Source organism: Notamacropus eugenii, chromosome 1 (assembly GCF_028372415.1).
Source record: "Notamacropus eugenii isolate mMacEug1 chromosome 1, mMacEug1.pri_v2, whole genome shotgun sequence".
Taxonomy (NCBI): Eukaryota; Metazoa; Chordata; class Mammalia; order Diprotodontia; family Macropodidae; genus Notamacropus; species Notamacropus eugenii.
In genome coordinates this window covers 521,276,244-521,298,076 of record NC_092872.1, presented here as the reverse complement: position 1 = coordinate 521,298,076, position 21,833 = coordinate 521,276,244, and the positions used below count along the sequence as shown (strand labels likewise).

The 21,833-nt window shown below is 45.2% G+C and overlaps 1 protein-coding gene across 6 annotated transcripts in view; it reads right to left on the bottom strand.

Annotated features, from left to right (window-relative positions):
• The window catches only part of PABPC1L (poly(A) binding protein cytoplasmic 1 like), a 29,083-nt gene extending 7,779 nt beyond the window's left edge, over nt 1–21,304 (bottom strand). For 2 of the 6 annotated variants that reach the window (XM_072633691.1, XM_072633693.1), the window contains exons 1-11: nt 21,201–21,304; nt 20,842–21,058; nt 18,591–18,784; nt 13,236–13,351; nt 10,821–10,960; nt 10,640–10,734; nt 9,662–9,799; nt 4,051–4,146; nt 1,697–1,972; nt 653–743; nt 343–432 (exon numbers count right to left, since the gene is read on the bottom strand). In XM_072633691.1, the coding sequence (XP_072489792.1) occupies nt 343–432; nt 653–743; nt 1,697–1,972; nt 4,051–4,146; nt 9,662–9,799; nt 10,640–10,734; nt 10,821–10,960; nt 13,236–13,351; nt 18,591–18,784; nt 20,842–21,034 (1,429 nt within the window). In that variant the 5' untranslated portion in view covers nt 21,035–21,058; nt 21,201–21,304. Of the gene's footprint in view, nt 1–342; nt 744–1,696; nt 1,973–4,050; nt 4,147–9,661; nt 9,800–10,639; nt 10,735–10,820; nt 10,961–13,235; nt 13,352–18,590; nt 18,785–20,841; nt 21,059–21,200 lie in introns of all 6 variants that reach the window. The other 4 variants (XM_072633692.1, XM_072633694.1, XR_011972381.1 and 1 more) reach the window with 3 other exon arrangements.
• Nucleotides 21,305–21,833: the final 529 nt, after the last annotated feature.

Sequence of the window (21,833 nt, the reverse complement as noted above, 5' to 3'; positions counted from 1 at the left end):
AAGATAGCCTTTTCTACTTTTAGCTCTAGTTAAGGTTTTGCTTACATGAACCTGGCAGCTTTTGGTGAGTATGGGGAGGAGGGTGTGGACTGGAGGAAGGGAGCATTAAAAGGGAAGATCTACCAGGAATGCCAAGGAAAGCCAAGCTCCTTCCATCCTCATAGGGAGACTTGTGGGTGAGGAGTAGGTACATTCTTGTTCCCAGATAAAGATGAAGGGCAAATTATCTGGCCCCTTTCAGTCAAAGAATACCACATCTACGTTTGGAGAAAAGTGACCTTCCTACCCTCCAAGGTGGTCTATACCAGACCAGAATGGGAGGAAGTGATAATCCTAACTTACCCACTCTCTGCGTGTGAGGCCCTGCCTGGGGCACCTGAGTAGAGGCCTGTCGGACAGTGCTGATGTTGGAGATGGAGTGCTGGGGTGTGGCTGGCATAAAGAGAACAATCAATCAAGGAAGGTACTTTGTACTGGGCCAAACACCAGAGACTCTTGGTAGAAGTCAGTGGTGGGGAAAAGGAGAAGTGAAATAACAAAGGGAAGAAACAGCTCATGGCTACACCAGGGATACAAGTTAAAGAGGATAAAAGAGGACAGAGGGTGGAGAAAAGAGGTGCAGCTGGTAAAAAGGACTGGGAGAAACACTCACAGGAAGACCCAGGAGAGAAGCTGGTCCACCTTGGGGCAGGCTGAATGGGGGCCACGGTGCTGGGACTGTAGAAGGATGCTCGGGTAGGCGACTGTGGAGACATCGAGCACATGCCACAGGACTTAGTATTAGACTTTGGAGATCATCTAATCCCTCTGCCCCAGCCCGCATTTACTTTATAAGAGAGGAAACAGACTGAGGAAGTTAATCAACCTGGCCAAGGTCACATAAGTAATGAGTGACAGAGCTGGAATTGGAACCCAGATCCTGATTCCAACCAAACCCAATGCTCTTTCTACTGTACTGTTTCAGCTCTTGGTGAGAGGCCACAACACAGAACAGGAGTTGGGACAGGGATTCCCTTGGAGCAGGGGGCCAGAAACAAGTGGTGAGAGCCCAGGAAAGGCCAGAAGCTCTGGAAATAGGAGCCCCTGGAAGCAGAACTTCAGATTATCCCCAGAAAGGTGAACTGTGCTGTAGATTAGAATACAAACAACACAAATCCCTATCTCTCCTCATCCTTCAGGACTCTCTTCTTCCTCCTAAACTTCTTGGTTAAGTACATAAATAGGTGACTCAATTCATTCTTGCCACCAAGCACAGGAAGAGGCCTGTTCCCACCTGCCTATTTCAGAGGCTTGTTAAATGAGACAGGTGGCTCAACTGAGGTGGCTTAGCTTAGCTGTCATTCTAAAGACAGAGACTAAACAACAAATGGACCATACCCCCTTAAAATCTGGTTTAAATATCATGATACCAGGGGTCAAGAAGGAAATAACACCAGACCAAGAAGAAACTTGGGTTCTCATCCTGACCTGGCTCTGCCAATAAAACTACTGCATGACCCTGACTAGTTTTTTAAAAATTTGGACCTTAGTTTCCTCATTTTTTAATTCACTAGATCATCTTTAGGGTGTCTTTCAGCCCTGATGTTTTATGTTCTAAAGTCCCTTCCATTTCTACAAGTAGAGAGCCTGGGGTAAACAATGAGTTCATGGGGACAAAAGGAATACATGACCACAGTCCCTGGGGAAGGATAAATACCTGGAAGATTGCAGTCACCTGAGGGATGGCAGGCAGGAAATAATTGGTGGGTTGGGGAAAGATGGGGCCATTTATGTTCCGGAGAACAGAGATGCGTTGCATGTACTGGTTGGTAAGGATAGCCTTCCGCTCTTCCTTGCGTTGGGCGAGGGCCACATAGAGGGGCTTGGTGCAAACAATCCGCCCATTCATCTCTGTCACAGCCTTTGTAGCCTCTTCTGGGGAGGAAAAACACACAAAGCCAAACCCCTTGCTGTGGCCACCCTCTGTCATCACCTAGAAGCAAGACAAGACAAGGTCTACTGGGGGGATGCCGAAAGGAAGACAGACCAGCCACGCTTCCCTCCTCCCCCTCAGATTCACTGTATCAGCCAATAAAGTTTTCTTAAAAAGCTCCCGTAGGAAAGGCCTTGCGCTGGGCACTGAGGGGAAGTCAGATAAAGTCTGATCCCTTGCCCCCAAAGAGCTCCTGATCTAGTTAAGGGAACACACATGCAAAGTTAACTTATAATCCCAGACTGGCTTTGCTCAGTGCCAACCCTGCCCCACAATGACCCAAAAACCAAGGCTGAAGGGCAGGGTAAAGAGAAAAGATGAGCACAGGCTGGGGTGATGCTCAGGGAATGGGGTCCTCAAGCCCTCCCTTTTGTGATTCACTCTATACCTGGTTCTCTACAGCTTCCTCTGGGACAAGTGCCTTATCTTTTCACAAGTGTGGGCATCAGATAAACCAATGTTTACCTATGTCTTAGCATACCCTACTCTATAGGTCTTGCCCTAGACTCAAAGAATGTCAGAGTTGGCAGTAGCTTCAAGAGTCTGATCACCTAGGTCAACTCCCTCATTTTATAGGGGGAAACTGAGGCACAGAGAATTTAAGTGACTTGTCTAAGGTCACACATATTAAATAGAGCTGAAATTAGATTTTAGGTCTCCTGACTCCCACTCTAAGACTCAGAACGAAACCTTTTTTTAAAAAAGTTTCAGTTTTTCTTTATCAAAAAGACTAGAAATAACCACCCTAGAGTTATGTGAATAATGTCTCATTTAATCTGGTTCCATCCCCTCTGCTTCTAATGCCTATTTCAATACCAGGGTTGTCAATATGTCAAACTTGGATAAAAACTGGGGCCACTAATCTGCACAGAAAGATCCCTGTGGGTCACTTGCTGACCTGTTTTAAAATGTAATGTTATCTATGATTTATCATATTTGTATTTATTTTGTTCAATGTTTTCCAATTACATTTTTTATCTGGTTCAGACCACAGAGTGTTTTGAGCTGTGCTCTCATGCCTATTATCTCATCTGATCCTCCCAACAGCCCTCAGAGATTGGCAGGCATCATTCACCATCTGTGAAATGGGGATGTGACTTGCCTTAGGTCATAAGACCAGTGATAGCCAGGAAGAGAACCCTCAGTAGGTATAAGTTGAGGCTCTTTTAAGTTATATCATACTGCCTCTTTATTTAAGTGAATTTGTATCCATTTTGGCTTGAAAATTCTTATACTAATCTCATTTTAGCTATAGCTATAATGAAAGGCAGCATGGTGGTGTAGAGCACCAAGGCTGGGAGTCAGGAGAGCTGGGTTCTAGTTTTGGCTTTTTCACTAACCAGTCTTCTACCTGACCTTAGTCTGTTTCCTCTACCAAGTCCCATGACACCCTGGCTCTAACATTCTGTGAAACCACCATGAGCTCTGTGAAGACACAGGTCTTGTCCTTTCTCTAGATTCCCTACAACATGTAGCACAGGGCTGAGCACATACGAGGCTGGTAACAGGCTGAGAGTTGGAGACACCTTGGGATATCAACCTGACCTCCTAAGAGAAGGGGCTATTTCTACTCTGTGCTCATTAAAATACTTTTTTGGAATCAGAATGTCACCATTCACCCCACGAAGACTCCTCTACCCCTCATTCCCCACAAAAAGTGGGAATGTTTCTTTCTGAGCAGTCTACATGTCTGGCCTGGTCCACTGAATACACAGATAGACTTTACTTTAAGCAAACAATATATAATAATCCAGACCCCCTACTTCTATGGTAGCTAGTCAGGTTTGCGGACTTGAGGCCACATGAGATTAGACCCACCATAGGTTAGCCAAATAGTTATTGGACTGACCAGGAATCAGACTCATTGCAATGTAGATTTTTCCCTTTTTAGGGCAAAGACTACTCATTTCCCTTCTGCTATACCCAGGATGGATATGACCTTCATAGGGTATAAGCCACAGCCCTGAAGCAGGCCATTTCTTCCTTAAATCCCCAAATTATCCCCACCCTCAATTGAGAAGTGGAGTGAATGGTGGCCTCATCTCCACACTGCAACCCAGTTCTAAGGTCACCCTTACTTTGGCACTGGTGATCACGCCATATGGAGAGAACTCCTTCCTTAGCTTCTCATCATCAATGATATCATCCAGATTCTTCACGTACAGATTCACACCCTGGAAAAGTGAGGACAGGAATATTAAGGAAAAAGTCCCTCCCTCTACCTCTATCCCCCAGCTTCCTAAGGAAAGTAATTTGGCTACATTTTTTTCCCCACCCTCCACAATGCTACATTTTCTCCGAAGTAGAAGCCTGGATGCAGAGCTACTAACCCTTCCTTCCTTGACCTGCCCAATGGATAGGAATGCAGATGCCTGACAATACAAATGCTCAAGTTCAGAGTTAAGACGTTTTGCCTAGAAGGCACCTGCTAAAAATTTAAATCTCTTCTTGGAAACTCTTCAGTCAGTCACCGTCAATAAGCTTATGACTGTTGCCCTACTGAGAGGAATGAGACAGACAGGTAAGCTTGGATAGAAAGAAAAGTGCATTTGCAGCTAGAAAACTAGGGTTCAAATTCTGCTTCTACAATTTCTGAGTGGGAGGACAGTAATTTCTACACCAACTCACATGGTAGTTGTAAGAAAAATCCTTCATAAACTTAAAATTCTCAGAAACTTTCAGCTACAATGAGGCAGGTGAGGGTCCAGGACATCTGGGAGAAGCAGCAAAAGCAAAGAAATTCTAGAGATTCCATGATTTTGTTTCTTGTCAAGCCCCAAACCCAATCTCCAACTCCCAATATGTACTCAGTTCTGCTGAGAGGAAAGGACAGATCTCAGTCCATCCTTTATCAGACTGGGCCAACTCACTTTATATCCCAGTTTGGAGAGATAAGCCAAAGTAGGTGCAGAGTGGGCAGGTTTGGGGGGCTGATGGAGGGAGGGGTTGGGATTTCTGAGCATTTGGACATGAAAACAAAGTATATGAACTATATACACAGTCCTGGTGGGTAGATCTGTGCATCTATCAGAACCAGATGTGCCATGGAAAGATTCTCTGATTGAGCCCTCGGACTTCTGTACCTGGACTTTCTGCACCACCAGGACAAAGGTGGTCCCTCTCTTAGGGAAGCAATCTTGGAAATCATCCAGTCCGAATCACCTCATATTGCCATGCATAAAACTCAGGCCCAGAGATAATGGTTTGTCCAGATCCAAAGCCCATGACTTCTTATCTAGAGTTCTCCTACCCCCTTACTCCTCACTCAGGCAGACCATACACTGGGTGGTTTGGAGAATGAGCAAAAAGCGAGAGAGGTACAACTCAACTGATTTGTGGCCTCATTGGTACAAGTGGGGAATTCTCCCCAATGGTACAAAATGTGATCTGTCCATACTATGTCATATGTTCTCCACAAAGCGGGAACCTGACATGCTGGATGGAAGCTTTCCTCCAGGTATTTATTTTAACATTACATTTACAAGGTAGCTCCTGAGTGGACCATCAGGTGAATCTCAATATCACTATGTGACTGGTTTATCTTCTATTTCCTAGAAGAAAGACCTCATATCATTTCTTGTACCCAAGTCATTCCTGGAAACATGCTATGGGGGCTATTTATGTCCACTGTGCATTTCTCTGCAATACTCTGGGTCATCCAAAATTTTGATTTTGGGGGAAGATTAGTGGTCCATGATTTACAGTCACACAGTGTCCATGACCAAGAGAATACTGGTGTCAAAAAAAAGTTTCTGTGGCAATTTGGGATCTTTGGAAGCATTATAGAATTCCCAAAATAAAATATTCTCTGCTCTTACTCTGAATCCAGCTCACCCTCCAACTCCAAGGCCTATCTATGAGGTAGACTGATGCAACCAACTCATCATTCTTCATTTAGACCATAGGCCCTCTACATCCATTTGGGTTTTTCCATGTACTTGGGGGGCTCACAGGTCTCATTAAGGAGCCCCTATGGGATTCTGGGGCTTGAGGCAATCAGATCAATGTCATCCACAAACAGGAGCATCTGGAAGATCTCACCATTTTTCCATGGAAGTCTTTTTCAATTTGGCCAGTTCCTTGGACAGTCTCCATGACAGTACTTCACATCTGTTTTACGCTTTGCTGGCCAGCGAACAGCTATCTCTCTCTTTCTCTCTGTGGTTGCAGAGACTATGGACTCTTGTATCACCTTAATGGAGGAGAGCTTTGGGGGCTATTTTGCATAGCTGAATGAAATACTTTTCTGTAATCAAAGACATCATTCTCTTATCTTTCAACCAATTGTTTGACTAAAGATGTAACCTGCTGTAGAAAAGTGTCTGTACAGAACCAGGAAAATATTGTACACAGTGACAACACTGTGCAGTGATCAACTACGACAGAAGTAGCTCTTCTCAGCAATGCAGTGAAACTCTGGGTGGAAAATGCTGTCCACATCCAGAGAAACAATTGTGGGGTCTGAAGGCAGATCAAAACACACTCCTTTCAGTTTTTTGTTTTTCTTCTTGTGGCTTTTTTTGTTTTGTTTTATCTTTTCCCCCCAATTACATGTAAAGTTAGTTTTCAACATTCATTTTTGTAAAATTCTGAGTGCGAAATTTTTCTTTCTCCTCTCCTCCCCCACCAAGACAGCAAGCAATCTAATATAGGTTATATATGTATAATCATGTTATACCCATTACACGTTAAACATTAGTCATATTGTGAGAGAAGAATCAGAAAAGGTAAAAACCACGGGAAAAGAAAAAACAAAAAAGTGAAAATAGTCTGCTTCGATCTGCATTCAGACTCCATAGTTCTCTCTCTGGATGTGCTTAGTATTTTCCATCATGAGTCATTTGGAACAGTCTTGGATCACTGTATTGCTGACAAGAGCTAAATCAGTCATGGTTAATCACTGCACAACGTTGCTGTTGCTGTGTACAATGTTCTCCTGGTTCTGCTCACTTCACTCAACATCAGTCTATGTAAGTCTTTCCAGGTTTTTCTGAAATCTGCCTGTTCATCACTTCTTATAGTACAATAGTATTCCATTACATTCATATACTATAACTTGTTCAGCCATTCCCCAATTAATTAGCATCCCCTCAATTTCCAATTCTTTGCCACCACACAAAGAGCTGCTATAAATATTTTTGTACATGTGGTCCTTTTTCTTTTTCATGATCTTTTGGGGAACACAACAGAATCAAAGGGTATGTAGTTTGGTTGCCCTTTGGAGATAGTTACAAATCACTCTCCAGAATGGTTGGATCAGTTCACAATTCTACCAACAATGCATTAATGTTCCAATTTTCCTACATCTTCTCCAACATTTATCATTTTCCTTTTCTATAATATTAGCCAATCTGATTGGTATGACATGGTACACCTCAGAGTTGTTTTAATTGCATCTCTCATCAATGATGATTTAGAGCATTTTTTCATGATTATAAATAGCAGATCACAAAAGTACCACGTAAAAATGTCTACAAAGAGATCAACAAAGTTAACAATTGATGTTTGTTCCATCACTTTTTGGGGCATATACTAATTACTTTTTGGGTGCACATCATGCTTCTTCTTACCCCAAACATTCCCTATCTTCCCTTCCTCAGATATTTTGAAAGCTGATCCCTCAGAGTTTTCAAAATCATCTCCAGCATGGACTGTCCAGTCCATGTACTTGGACTGGACTCTTCCTGAATTAATTCTTTTAGTTATCTTCCAGGCTTCTTCATATAAGCATTGAGGAGCTGAAATGTATTGGGTCCTCTGTTACTGACCAAAATAAGGGTCACTGACCAGTTGGCAGAGCTGTACCTGTTGCTGTACACCTGCTGTCTTCCTTACAGTTTTCACTGGAATGCTTTAGGGAGAGTCCAGCCTTCCACAGACAGGCATCTTCCTCCCACACTGCTCTTGGCTAATTTGTGAGGAGATATTAAGCATTATCTTCCACCAAACTAATCTTGCCAAATTCTGTGGATGAGCTCCCAAATTTCTTTTGCTCTTGTCCACCATGTCTTTCTGTTGGGGGAAGAGACAGGGTCTTTGTTGACCAAGGTCTGGGTTTCAAGGCACTTCTTGGTATCACTGGGGAAACTTCTGATACTCATATAACAGAGTTTTATAGTAAAGAGTGATTATCAAAGTCCAAGTCTTTTCTTTCATCCATTTCCCATTTCAAAAAAACCAATAGGCCAGGGTGAAGCTGTTCTAACTTCCTGCTATACTTTTTTCTAATTAAGTACTGATTTTGACCTTTGTTGCCAATGATATAATCGCATTAAAGCAACTGATTCTAAGATGAATCTCACATAAACTAATCAATTATTTTCTTTTAAGATATAGTTCATTTCTCTCATTTTTTAATTAATACTATTTGATGCTCACCACATTCAGTTTCTTCTCGAAGAAATTATTCAAAACATGTTTAAGTATGAGACTTCTGAGTAATCTAAAACTCATCTTTTCTTTCCTATTCATAGAGTTACCATGTGAGCTCAGGCCCCAGTTGTCTAGATCGCTGCAGTATCTCCTCATGGTCTCCCTACACCCATCTAGTCCCTCACCTTCACACTGTGGTGAGGTTGATATGTTGAAAGCACAGGCCTAATCACAACATTGCCCTCAAAAGGCTTCAGTGGCTCCCCATTGCCATTATACATATAACACACACAAGGAAAATACAAATCGCTGTTTGGCTTTTGAACCTCTTCAGTCTATTTTATCTAGACACATTACTCTCTCACATACTCCACACTCCACCAGATCGGCCTGCTCTGCTGCTCCCTGACCCATGACACCACTCTCAACTTCTCACCCCTTTCTGAAACCCCTAACTCCCTTTAAAGCTCAGCTCAGTTCTCCTTTCTCCAAGGAAAGATGCCTTTCCTCATTCCCTTCTCTCCTGCAATTATTTACTTTGTCAGGATTTCCTTATCTGTGAGTGTGCTCCCTCCCTACCAGAAACGTAAGCTTCCTGAGGGCAAGAATTATTTTCACTTTTTGTGTTTATAGTTCCAGTGCATACAACTGGTGCCTAATAAATTGCTTGTTGATGAGTTTTGGTTCCTTTCATTTTTTTAACCCCTAGTCATTTTTTCCAACATATCTTCATGGGTAGTTTTTTTTTTTGCTTAGGCAGTGCAGTGTATAAAGGGAAGACCTGAGGTTCAAATCTAGCCTCAGATACTTACCAGCTGTAACTCTGAGTAAGTCATTTAACTTCTCTGTCTCAGCTTCCTCATCTTTAAAAGGGGGATGATAATTGCACCTACCTTGGAGAATTGTTATGATGTTATTTGTAAAGCACTTTGCAAATCTTAAAGTGCCATATAAAAGCCAGTTATCATCATCATCATGAGCAGTGAAAGGTGACTGGTACACCTGTTAGGTTAAAAGTAGGGTGCTGACAATTCCAAGCATGCAAACTGACTGACTTCTTGATGTCCTTGCTGGGCTGCTTCTCAGTACTCCACTATCTGGTCAGTCTGCCCAAGTCCTCTCCCTACAATTACAATATTCTCCCAACCACCAACCCACTGCATCTACACTAAAGAAGAAAAGGCAATCACACATTTCTTGGGCTATGTCTCCCAGGCCAAGGCACACTCTTGTCCAAGTAGTTCCAAGTTATCCTTTCTACAAATCTTTCTCCATCATTTTTGGTCAAGTCCTCTCCTTTGTGCAGTGTCCCCTCACCTGGCAGCGGTTCACTCTCTCCTGCTTCATCTGTTCAAATCTACGCTTCAGCTCACTCTGCCTCTCTGTCTTCTTCTGGGCCCGTCCAACATACAGGACACGACCCCCGAACTCCTTCCCATTCATGCTACTCACAGCCTACAGAAGAGAAAGTGGTCAGTACCTAGGAACTGAGTCATAACAACACCTTCTCCATGTTCCTGCTTAAATCCTTCCTGGAAAAAGGGAGGCAAGAGTATATCCACGTTGGCTTCCATACTACTGGGGAAGCAGCTATGGCAGAGTAAGCATGGTGAGCCAAGAAGTCAGGAGACCTAGGGTCTAGTCCCAGCTCCATCACCAACTCAGTCATAATCTCTCTGAGAGGCCATGGGACACTGTAGATAGAGGGAGCAGGCCTGTAAGTCAGGAAGAACAGGGTAAGCACAGCCTAGTGATTTGACTTCAAGGCCCTCAGGCAACTTTCTAGAACCCTAGTTTGCAGGTGAATTCATAGGCTCACAGTGTGAGAGTTAAAGGAACACCTCCAGAGGCCTTCATTATACAGAAGAGGAAACTGTTCAAACTTGCACTGTTGAGTAAACATCAGAGGTGGGATCTGAACTCAGATCTTAGGACTCCAGTGCTCTTTCCACTGTCCCATACTTGGAGGACATTTTCATACTGAGAATTCCTTACAGTGAGAATGATAGGACTAGATTTCCAGCTCTGCCATTCAAGGTTCTAAGGTGCTATCCATCTGATATTCCAGAAATCTACAGAAGCCAAGGTAGAGGATATGGAATATGGGGGGAGAGACCCCTAGGCTTTATCAGTGGTCACAATGGAACAATTGCCAAGTTCATCATCTCTCAAAAGAAAATGCAGGCTGAGCATCCAATACTTGTATCTTCTAGACCTCCTCATCAGGGAGCCCCAATGGGGACCTCCTCTTTCTACTCCTTCCCCCATCCCAACCGAAGCAAGGAAGCTCCTCACCTTCTGTGCTTCCTCATGCTTCTCAAAGTTGACAAAGCCAAAGCCTCTGGAATGGCCATTTTCATCGACCATCACCTTCACACTTAGAGTCTTTCCTGAAAATGGGTAATAGGGAGTCAGGCTCCATGGACTGGGAGGCCCCAGAGACCTCCCCACTGTCCAGTCAGTCCCAGGCTCTTACCAAACTGGGAGAAGATTTCCTGAAGGCACCGATCATCCACATTTTCCTTGAAGTTCTTGACATAGATGTTGGTGAACTCCAATACTCGTGCCCCCAGTTCTGCCTCCCGTTCCTGCCGAGACTTGAAGTGACCCACGAAACTGTCAAGAGGAAATCCTCAAAGTCAGCTCTGCCTGCCCCAAAAGCTTGGACCTATATAATTCCTCCCCATTTTCCAGCCTTGTCCCTCTGCCTCATAACATCCCTCACTCCTCTTCTGCCAATCTTCTACTAAAATGTCACCTGATCCACTGGACAAAAGGATTCAGGTGCTTCCTTGGCATGGAATCCACAGGGGTTAAAAGCAAATTCAATGAGTTCTTAAAATACCTGGTATGTACTTCCTTATTCCACCCCCCCATATCCATTATTCCCTCTCCTTTAAGGCTCAGCCAAAATAGTCCTTCTTCCATAAAGCCTTGTCTAATTGCCCTCAGCCAGAAGGTCCACTCCAGGGGTGCGCTGGGGCCCACTGATACCAGCTCTCAAGAGGCAACTATTAAATGTTCAGTTTACATCTCAGAAATCAGCACATATTACATATCAGCATTTGATTTATTGTTTTGTTCAATGTCTAGACTTAAGAAAGCAAAAGGAAAATTGGTAATAATGCAGATTAAAGTTAAAAGTGTATCAAGTATACATTTCTTTCTTCCTTTTTTTTTTTTTTGAGAGTCTGATGTTAAATTTTTACCAGTACATTTCTTATCCACCCCCTGCCCCCTCGCCCACATTGTACTATCACTAACTTTTCACATCACCCCTTTTATATATATCCTTTACCTCCCCATTACACTAGGCTACTTGAGGAGCAGTGTGACATAGTAAAGAGAGCCCTGGATTTGCAATCAGGAGAACTGGGTTCAAAAGCAAGCTCTGATACTTACTCTCTAAGCTTTAGTTTTCACATCTGTAATATTGGGACTAATACATATCTATTCTCATAGTCTAATTATGAAAAAAACTCTTTATGAATTAAACCTTAAAATCTGTCAGTCAACTAGTATTTTTAAAGGCCTACTATGTACCAGGCAGCTAGGTGGTAAAGTGGACATAGGGCCTGGAGTCAAAAGTTCAAATCTGACCTCAGACACTTACTAGCTGGGTGACCCTGGCCAAGTCACTTAACCCTGTCTGCCTCAAGTTTCCTCAACTGTAAAATGAGCTGAAGAAAGACATAGCAAATCACTCCAGCATCTTTGCCAAGAAAACCCCAAATGGTGTCATGAGGAGTCTCAAATAACTAAATAAAAAATGTATCAGAGACTTCTCTGAAAAAAGAGTAAGAAACAAACAGTCCCTGCCCTCAGGAAGTTTATAGTCTAATGAGGGAGATAACATGCAAATACTGTACTAACAGGATACACACAGGGTGAATTGGAGATAATCACAGAGGGAAATCACTAAGATTAAGGATGCCAGAGAAAGGTTTTTTTGGAAGTGAGGACTTCAATTCACACTTGAAGGAAGCCAGGAAAGCCAGGAGGAGGAAATGAGGAGGGAGAGCATTCCAAGCATGGGGGACAGCCAGGGAAAATGCCCCAGTTGGAAAACAGTCTTGTCTGAAAAACTGGACCAGGTGACAGAAGAGTTTTAAAAACTAGAGGATTTTATATTTGATTCTGGAGGTTAACAGAAAGTCACTGGAAATAAGTGAAAAGGAGAGGATGGGACAGCGTGGTCAGACTTGCACTTGTGGGAGATCAATTTGACTTCTGAGTGGAAGATGGACCAGATGGGGGAGAGACTTGAGGCAGGGAAACCAACTAGCAGTCTACTGCCAACAGTCCAGGAGTAAGGTGGTAAGGACCTGGACCAGGATCAGCATCGTGTCAGTGTCAGCAGAAGGAGGGGATCAACAAAGGAGAGATGTTACAAAGGTAGAAATGACAGGATTTGGCAATTGATTAGATGAGGGGAGGGGAGCAGTACTCAGGAGTTAAGGACAGCATTTAGATTTCAAACTGAGTTAGGTGGGAGGATGCTGGTACCCTTGACTCTAACAGGGAATTTAGGGAGAAGGAAGGTTTGGGGAGAGATAAAAATACTCTAGAAATGTGAACTCTCTCTGAAGAATATCCTTGGAGGGTCTCACACAGGCCAGAGGAGAGTCTTAGTCTCATACTCACCCTCTAAATCCCCTAGAGGCTCCTTGTTTCACAGGCAGTGGGGAGAAGGCCTGCAACTGAAGATTCCATGCCATGGATAGGATGTGCTCATCTCCTTTCAACATCCAAGCTTGGTTTTGTGGGAAGAAACCCCAACCAGAAATCCAGGGATAGGAACAGGTTCCAATTCCAGCTTTGCTAGGCCACAATGTCAGCTTTTTCCCTCTGTACCCTCAGCATTGCCACTCTTCCCCCAAGGGCTACTTACACTTTCCGGTCATTAAGTAGCATCCCATTCATAGTGCTGATTGCTTGATTTGCAGCGTCCTCGGTCTCAAAGTGAACAAAGCCAAATCCTCGGGAGCCATTCTCATCATATGCCACCTGCCAAAGGGAGTAAGGGGTGGCACAGGGAGCATGGAGGGAAGAAAACTCAGCCCAGAGCATTACTCGCACCCATGGGCCACTCACAGTATAACCTCACATCCATCCATTTCTCTTTCCATTTCCACTCCCCTATCCTAAATCCAGTTTGAAAACGAAGTCATTCCTGAATCAGGAGTCCAACTCATAATCTCATTCTGGCTTTACCAATGACTTGTATAACCCTGATTAAAATCATCTACCCTCTGAGCCTGTTTCTTCATCTAACTGCATAATAGGGATATTGCAGGGATCAAGGATGGCTGTGCTTTGGGATGCTATAAAAATGTGCTATCATTCAAGCCTTTCTACAATGGTCATCTTCTCTGCCCCTAATCAGTCAACAAACATTTATTAAGCTCTCAATAAAAATGAGGGAGAGAATTTCAGACATGGGGGACAGCTAGGGAAAATGAGATGCAAGCACTGTACTAAGCATTATTTCAAAATACAAAGAAAGGCAAAAATAGTCCTTGTCCAACAGCGGAGAGGGAGTTAAGAGACTGAGTTTATCTTTATCTTGCCTGGAATAAAAGTGCAGTGGTCCCTTATCCTATAGGCAATGGAAAGTCACTACAGATTTTAGAAACAGGATAGTCATGGGATAAAAGCAGTACCTCAGAAAAATTAGGTGCCTCCTTATGAGACTGACCCCGCTGCTGGTCCACAGAGAAGCGCTGATCCACAGAGAAGCTCTGACCCACTTCTTTTTTATCCTGGGCCAATCTGCCCTTCCTTAGACAGCCTGGACTTCCTTAGCCAGAACAGTGCCATGGTCAGGGCACCACCATATTGATGCTAGACTTAATGCAGACGTCTGGAAGACTCTAATCCCACTTCAGTTTTAACTCCCACACTCAAGCGATCCACTAACCTCAACCTCCTCTTAGAGGGCTTACAGGTTGAATGACCACACCAGGAAGTGTTTATAGACTAATGAGGGAGATATTATGTAAACAGCTAGGTAAGTAGAAGATAAGACTCGGTTAGGATAAAAGGTAATCTCATAGGTCCTTTTGACTGACTCCAAGAACAAATCCTTTTATTAAGCAGATTTGTTCTGTGAAGTTTGGAATCAGTTAAAGGACCTCACTTGAGGACCTAGAGGGTCACACATGACCTCTAAAACAAAGGTTCCCCACCCGTCATAGTGGAATACTCTAGCAACCTAGGGGATCTGAGAACAGTTTCCTGAAGAAAGTAGGGTTTGAGCTGCAGATGTCACCCAATTAATTTTTGGGTTACCACTTTTATCCCATGACTATCCTGCCCTGAAATCAGCAGTGACTTCCCATTGCCTACAGGATAAAGGTCACATTCTTCAGCATTCCTGTTCATGTGGTACTCAACACACAATTTCCTATTACTCCTTATATTTTAACTTGTGTAGGTGTTTTCTCTCCTCCTTGACCAGGATCTCCCAGGAAAAAGGAAAGTGCTTTCCACAGTGCACAACACTGAGATGGGCATAGAGAAAGGACTTTTCATTGAGTCTTTAATTTCTTCAAAGACCAAGGATAACCCTTTCAATGGATCCCTCATTTCAGTGACATTTATTGAGTCCTTCCAGCTGTGCAGGCTCAAACTCACATGCACTTTCTCATCCCATTTAGTTCTGACTGCAAATTCTCCATCAAAGATCTACCCAACACATGGGAGACTTTCTTCTAAGTGTTTTTACCATGACATGGGCACTAATGTGATACCTGAGCCATCATGCCATCTATTAACTATCACTCTCAGAAATGACCAATCTGCATCCTTTTCTGATCACGTATTTCCTAAACTCCTGTGACACTTGTCTGGCCCCCATATCAGCTGAGCTATTCTCAGGTACTCAGAAGATAGGAAGAGACTGAAGATGAGACAGTAGTGATAACAGAAGGGGCCATCTGCTGGATAAAATGAACTTGTGCATGCAGAGGGGTTGCCCATTTCCAAGTCTGGATTTAAACTTGGGTCTTCCTGACTCCAAGACTAGCACTCTACACTGTACCATCTACGTGCTAACTAGAGAAATTATTTGAAGCACTTGATAAGATCTTCCAAGTCAACATATATGCTATTACTCTAACTTCAAAGCTAAGCCAGGCTTTTTCAGGGACAAATGTTGTAAAGCATGGTTTGGGATTAAGAAATAAGATCTACCTAACATCTGTAGCTTATTCCAGACACTTTTCACTTATTTATCATGAATTCTTTTTGAAAGAGTCAGAAGAGGTTGGACATGGCAAACACCAAACACTACATGGAACTGACTGTTATCTTGACAGGCTACCACAGGGTAGCCCACATGAAGGTCTTTTCTATATCAATTAAGTACATTAATTTTTTGGAGGAGAGGCCAGAATTTATGCCAAAAATAAAAGGATAAAGATGAGAAAATACAGTAAGTAAATGACATTAGTTCCAATCTGATTTACTTAGCTACTGATGCTAATATATAATAAAAGAAATGGTCTGCACTGATCCTACAGAACGCTGAACAACATATAGAAAAGAAAGTCAAAAGAGCCCAGAAATAACCGCAGTCAATTCCTGACCTCTTCATCAAGCAGAAACAGGACAACCAAGAATGCACTGGCTTGGAAATAAACCCATTCACAAAATTTTATGAAAAAAGACTGAAGCTCACAGTCTTATGTCTGCTGTTTTAACAGTAAATAGGGCAAGGGAAAGTAAGTCTGCAGAAATCTGGAACCTTACAATTGAGCCGTATCACCCTAAGAGAACTTAGTAAGAAAAGTGGAAGGACAGCAAGCAGAAGAAAAAATAAAAGGACCAGATCTATCACTTGCTGTGACTATTTTTTTAAATCAATCCCACCTCTAGCATCCTCCCCTTCTTTCTACCAACAGCCACCAGGCTGCCAGCACCTCTCGAGTGGACCTCTGCAGTGGCCCATTTCCAGTTCCTCTCCTCTCCTCTCCTCCACACAGCTGCCAAACTAGTTATTCTCCAAAGACCAGTCTAACCATGTCACTGTCCTTCAGACTAGTTCCATTCTACCCTCTCAAGTCTCAGGGAGTCTTTGATCGTAGAAGAGCTGGGAGGATCTGGGTTCAAATCCTGACTGTTATTGACCACCTACACGTGTAACCTTGCCAAGCCTCAGTTTCCTCCTCTTACAGATAAAAAGATAAGGGGAGGGGGAAGGAGGAGAAACAAGCATTTATTTAAAATGCCTACTATGTGCCAGGTGTCGTACTAAGCTCTTTACAAGTACTATCTCATTTGAACCTCACAACAACACCAGCAGGTAGGTGCTACTGTCACTCTCACTTTTCAAATGAAGACACTGAGGCAAACAGACTTAATCAGGGTGACAAAGCTAGTAGGTGCCTGAGGCTGGTTTTGAACTCAGCTATCCTGACTCCAGGCCTTTTACCTACTGTGCCACTTAGTTTGGTTGGAAGAGATAACCTCTAAGGTTCCTTCAAGCTCTGAATTCATGATCTTATGATTCCAGCCAACCTGACTACTTGGTAGATATTGGATAGTGACATGATCCTCTATCCCTATGCATCTAAACAAGCACACGTGCAGTCTCTCCACACACACGTGTGATAGTAGATACAATACATGTTCTTATACATATGTAATGCATATAGGATATATACCCACATGTTATATGTACCACACATACATGTGTAGTACATTATGTGTACATAGATGAGTAAATATTACATTTTTATATATAGATGTAAATATATTGTGTATATTTTATATTTATATGTAAAATGTGTTGTATTTACTCATCTATGTACACACAGAATGTAATACATATAATATAGAACATATACTTACATATGTGTAACAGATATATGTAAATATATTATCTTACATGTGTGTGTATGTAGTATTTACTCTTCTACGTATGTGCTGTTTCTTCCCAGTAGAAATATTAAGTTCCTTAAGGGGAGAAACCATTTCATTTTTGGATCCCCAGTGCCCGGCATGTAGCAGGTACTTAAATGATTTTTACAAACAAATTCTCATACTTTTTGTCTTTCACCTGCATTTTCCAATGTAACCCTCTCCTCTCCTCCCAGAGAGCTGCCCCTTATAACAAAGCATAAAAAAAAGGGGGGAAAAACAGTTCAGCAAAATTTATTAACAGCAAAACAGTTATCAAAAAAGTCAGACATTCTATGCAGTATTCCATAGCCAGAGTCCCCCACTTCCATGAAGATGCTGGGTGAGTAAATACTTTAAGATGACCTAGGTCAGGGGCAGAAAACTCATCCCCCAGGCCACACAGGGCCCTCTATTTCCTCAAGTATGGCCCTCTGACTGAATTCAAACTTCACAGAACCAATCCTCTTAATAAAAAGATTGGTTCTGTAAAACTTGGACTCAGTCAAAAGGCCAAGGATCTAGAAGACCACAAGTGGCCTTGAGGCTGCACGTTCCCCACCCCTGACTAGGCAGTAAGAACTGGAATAGATCAGAAACTTGGGTGGGAGCTAACAATTCTGAAAATGCAGGAAACCATAAATGATACTGCAACTTAAAAAAAAAAAAAGGCAATGGAGGACACTGGTCAGTGATCACTGACCCATGTGCTACCTTCCCATCACAATAAAGCTTTCAGCAGAATCCCTATCAAAAGGAGAAGGGGGCAGCGGTCGGTGGGGGCTATTTTCTTTAGCAGACACTGTAAACCTTACACAACTGACAGAAAGATGCATCAAATAAAAGAACCTGCTGTTTGTTGATGGAATTAAATGCACCCTTTAAAAGCTGTCCTCTAAAAAGGTGTCTCCAAATCTCAATGAATAATTAAGTGGTAATCAACTTGAGAGCTACCTGAATATTAGAATATTCTAAAAGAAATTTAGAACTGGAAATGTTCAGAATAACACAGAATGGTAGAGTTATGTCAAGATCATCTAATCTCATGCCTTAAGAGAAAGAAAAAAAGTTAATCAGGGGAAGGTCACAAAGCTAACCAGGGGAAGGGCCAGGCCTGATACTTAGTTAGAGGATCAGACTAATTTCCCCAAAGTCAACCAAACTGGCTAAGTTTTATCCCTTCCCTCCCACCAACCCGACAGGTCAAATGCCCAAGTCCCCCCAGGGCCACTCCTCTCCAAGATTCCAGTCCAATGGGTGCCTGGGGGCCCCAACACCCATTCCTGCCATTTACTGTTAGGGTAACATGAAGCAACAGCTAATGTCCTCAGAACCTAGAACCCACCTTACAAGAGAGGATGTTCCCAAAGGTAGAGAAGGTGTCATACAAGGCTTTGTTGTCAATGGAATCATCCAAGTTCTTGATAAAGATGTTGCCAATTCCTGATTTCCGGAGCCCTGGATCCCGCTGGGACCACATGATACGGATGGGCCTGCCCTTGATTACCTCAAAGTTCATGGTGTCCAAGGCTCGTTCAGCTAAACGGGGAGGAAAGGGTTTGGAGTTACAGGGAACTTGCCTACTCCCTCTGCTTGAGATAAGAGGGTCAAGAATCACCCCCAAGGCTCAGGAGTGGAGAAACCCAGAAGAAGGCAGTTCTCAAGTCCAATAGGCCTCATTAACATTCACACTCTAGACAACTAAAAGGAACATCAGAAAGTAGAATGAGAGATGGGAGAGATCTCAAAGATCATCAGGTTCAATCCTCTGATTTTGGAGAGGAGGAAACAAAGGTCCAGAGAAAGAAAGCCTTGTTTTTCTTCTTTCTACATCACCATGTCATCATAGGCCTTAGTAAGACTATAGGACAAGAGCACAGAGCTTTAATCCTGCCTCAGACACTTAACGTGTGTGTGTCCTCACCTGTAAAACGGGAGTAATGTTACTTGTACTACCTAGCTGTAAGGATTTTGGAGAGTGTTTTGCAAACTCTAACACACTCTAGAAATCTAGTTACAGTGTAAGGAAAAGATGAGAGCATGTTCTAGAAGGTGGAAGGGAATTTAAATAGGAATGGGAAAAGTACATGTAGGCACTGATCCTGTGGGCAAAGGTATTTAAAATAAGTCAAACAAGGAGACTCAGGGGCTGCCATAGGCACTTCACAATTTGGTCTCAGGTCGGCCTATTCCCTCCCAAGATGTCATTTCCATCTCACTCTTCATGGGTAAGATAATATTAATAATAGCTAACATTTATATAGCGCTTACAATGTGCCAAGCACTGTGCTAAGTGCTTTAAAATATCATTATTTCATTTGATCCTCCAAACAACCTTGGGAGGTAGGAGGTAAGACATAGCCCTTTTCCTCTTAAAAAAACCAAACCAAACTGTACTACGTATACACAGTAGGCACTCAGTACAGGACAGCAGATCACTGCCTTCCAACACCAGTTCCCTACGTTCAGGTCTGTCCCAATGCCTAATGTTCCATGGGCTCTCTAGGCTCTAATATTCCATGACCTACGAGAAATCCTGCCAACCCTCTGCAGCCTTCAAGGGGCTGTCCTGAGGGGCTGAGGGCACAGGAATTCCCAGACCCATCCACCACCACCCACTCCAAGGCTGGCAGGACGCGGGGTGGACGCTCCCTTAGGCGCGGCCAGGGGCCACTGAACCTCGCTTATTTTCTCCTTATCTGAACAAACGGGGATAACAAGAGCACCCAGCTCCCAGGGCTGCTCTAAAGGTGGTCATCATCTTTGGTAACGGCAGTGCTGGTGCCTGCGCACCAGGCCCTGTGCTGGGTACGCGCTTCACAAGCTTCCCCTCCTCCGATCCTGCCGGAACACGTGGGAGAAGGAAGGGAGCGGCCTCGCAAAGCTCCCAGGGCCGACGATGGGCCGAGGGGCCGCGGCGCTCCGGCCAGGTTCTGCCCCACCCTGCCCCAAAGGCACCGGCCTGAACCCCCGGCGTTCTAAAGGCAACTCTCCTCCCCAGGGGAGGATCGGGGGTTTTTCTCCCGGAGGAGGGCACCTTTACGGCGGGCTTCCACGAGCACAAGTGGCCACTCACACAGGCCCAGACCACGAGACTGAGGGTTAGAACCCTCCCGCCTCCCGGCCTCCCTCCCTCCCAAGGAGGGCCCCTCTTGGGGGCCCCCTGAGTTTTTAAATGCCGAAATGAAAAGGCAGTCAATCGGCTAGGGGGACCCCTGGTGAGGTTTGACCGTCTGGTCTCAGGGGCCGGGCCGCCACGCTTGGAACCGCTGTGGGAGCGAGACGCCGTTCACCACGTGGATCGGGGCGCATGGCCTCGGAGGTCCCCGTCCCACGGGGGGATACCAAGCCAATGAAACGCTGATCCGGCTCGGACTAGCCAGCAAGCAGGGCCCCTACACGTGGTGCCTGGGCTCTGCCACTTGGGACGGACGGCACAGCTCCGAGGCTCCGGGCCGGGCCCGGCCTGGAACGTGGGGAGTTGGGTGGGGAGGGGGGATGTGGGGGGGCCGTGCTGGCTGCCCCCACCCCAGTAACGAGGGCGGGAAGGCGGGGGCTCTAGGCATGGGCTCCTGGGGCCTCCCCCCCGGGCTCACCGTCGGCGGGCTGCTGGAAGTTGATGTAGGCATAACCCAGGGAGCGGCGCGTGGACACGTCGCGGCACACGCGGATGGACATGATGGGCCCCGCGGCCGAGAACTTCTCGTACAGCATGGCCTCGGTCACGTCGGGGTGCAGGTCGCCCACGTAGAGGGACGCCATGGGGTAGCCGGGGCCACTTGCGTTCATGTTCCCAGGAGGAGAGGCCACGGTCTAAGGAGAAGGCGAATGGAAGCGGCCTGGGTACGGGCCCTCGGCAGGTGGAGGCCCGCGCAGCCTCCACGAGGGCGCCCCGGGGCCCCCGCGCCCCACCGCCCCCCCTCCCCGCGCCCCCCGGGCCGGCCCCGGGGCTCACCTCGGCGGTGTGCTGGGAGCAGCGAAGAGCGGGGCCGTCCGAGCACGCGGGAATGGGAAGCCAGAGGCTGCCTCCCCCAGCAGACGGCCTCGGCCCCGCCCCTTCCCCCACGCCCCCGGGGCGCGGTGGGCCAATCCCGGGGTCCGGGCTGGGAGGCCCAGGGGGCGTTGCAGACTCTTCCCGCGCCCGACGCCGCTTCGCGGAGGCAAGGCTCGGGAGGATGCTCGGAGAGCCTCACCTGCCTCTCCCGGTGGGCCGCCCCCAGGTGCGCCCCTCCCGGCTCTGCCTGCCCTCCTGGGGGCAGCTAGGCTGTTAAGGCAGCAACGAGGGGGAGATGGAGGCCCGGAAGACCCCAAGGTCAAACACCCCCCGCCGCTTCACGGCGCCGTGATCGTGGGCGAGTCACTTTTCTATCCGGGCCTGTTTCTTCAAAAGCAAAACATGTGGTTTGGGTTGGGTGACTTCCTCGCTCCTCTGGGACATTCATTGGCTCCTGGTGGACTCGGATAATGGACAGGCCTGAGCCAAAGCCTGTTAGCCAGTCAGACTCCAGAGGGCCAAGAGGCACGGTCCCTCCCGAGCTGGACATCTGAGGTCTGCAGTGGCATTTTGCGTTGGGACGCTTAGGAGATT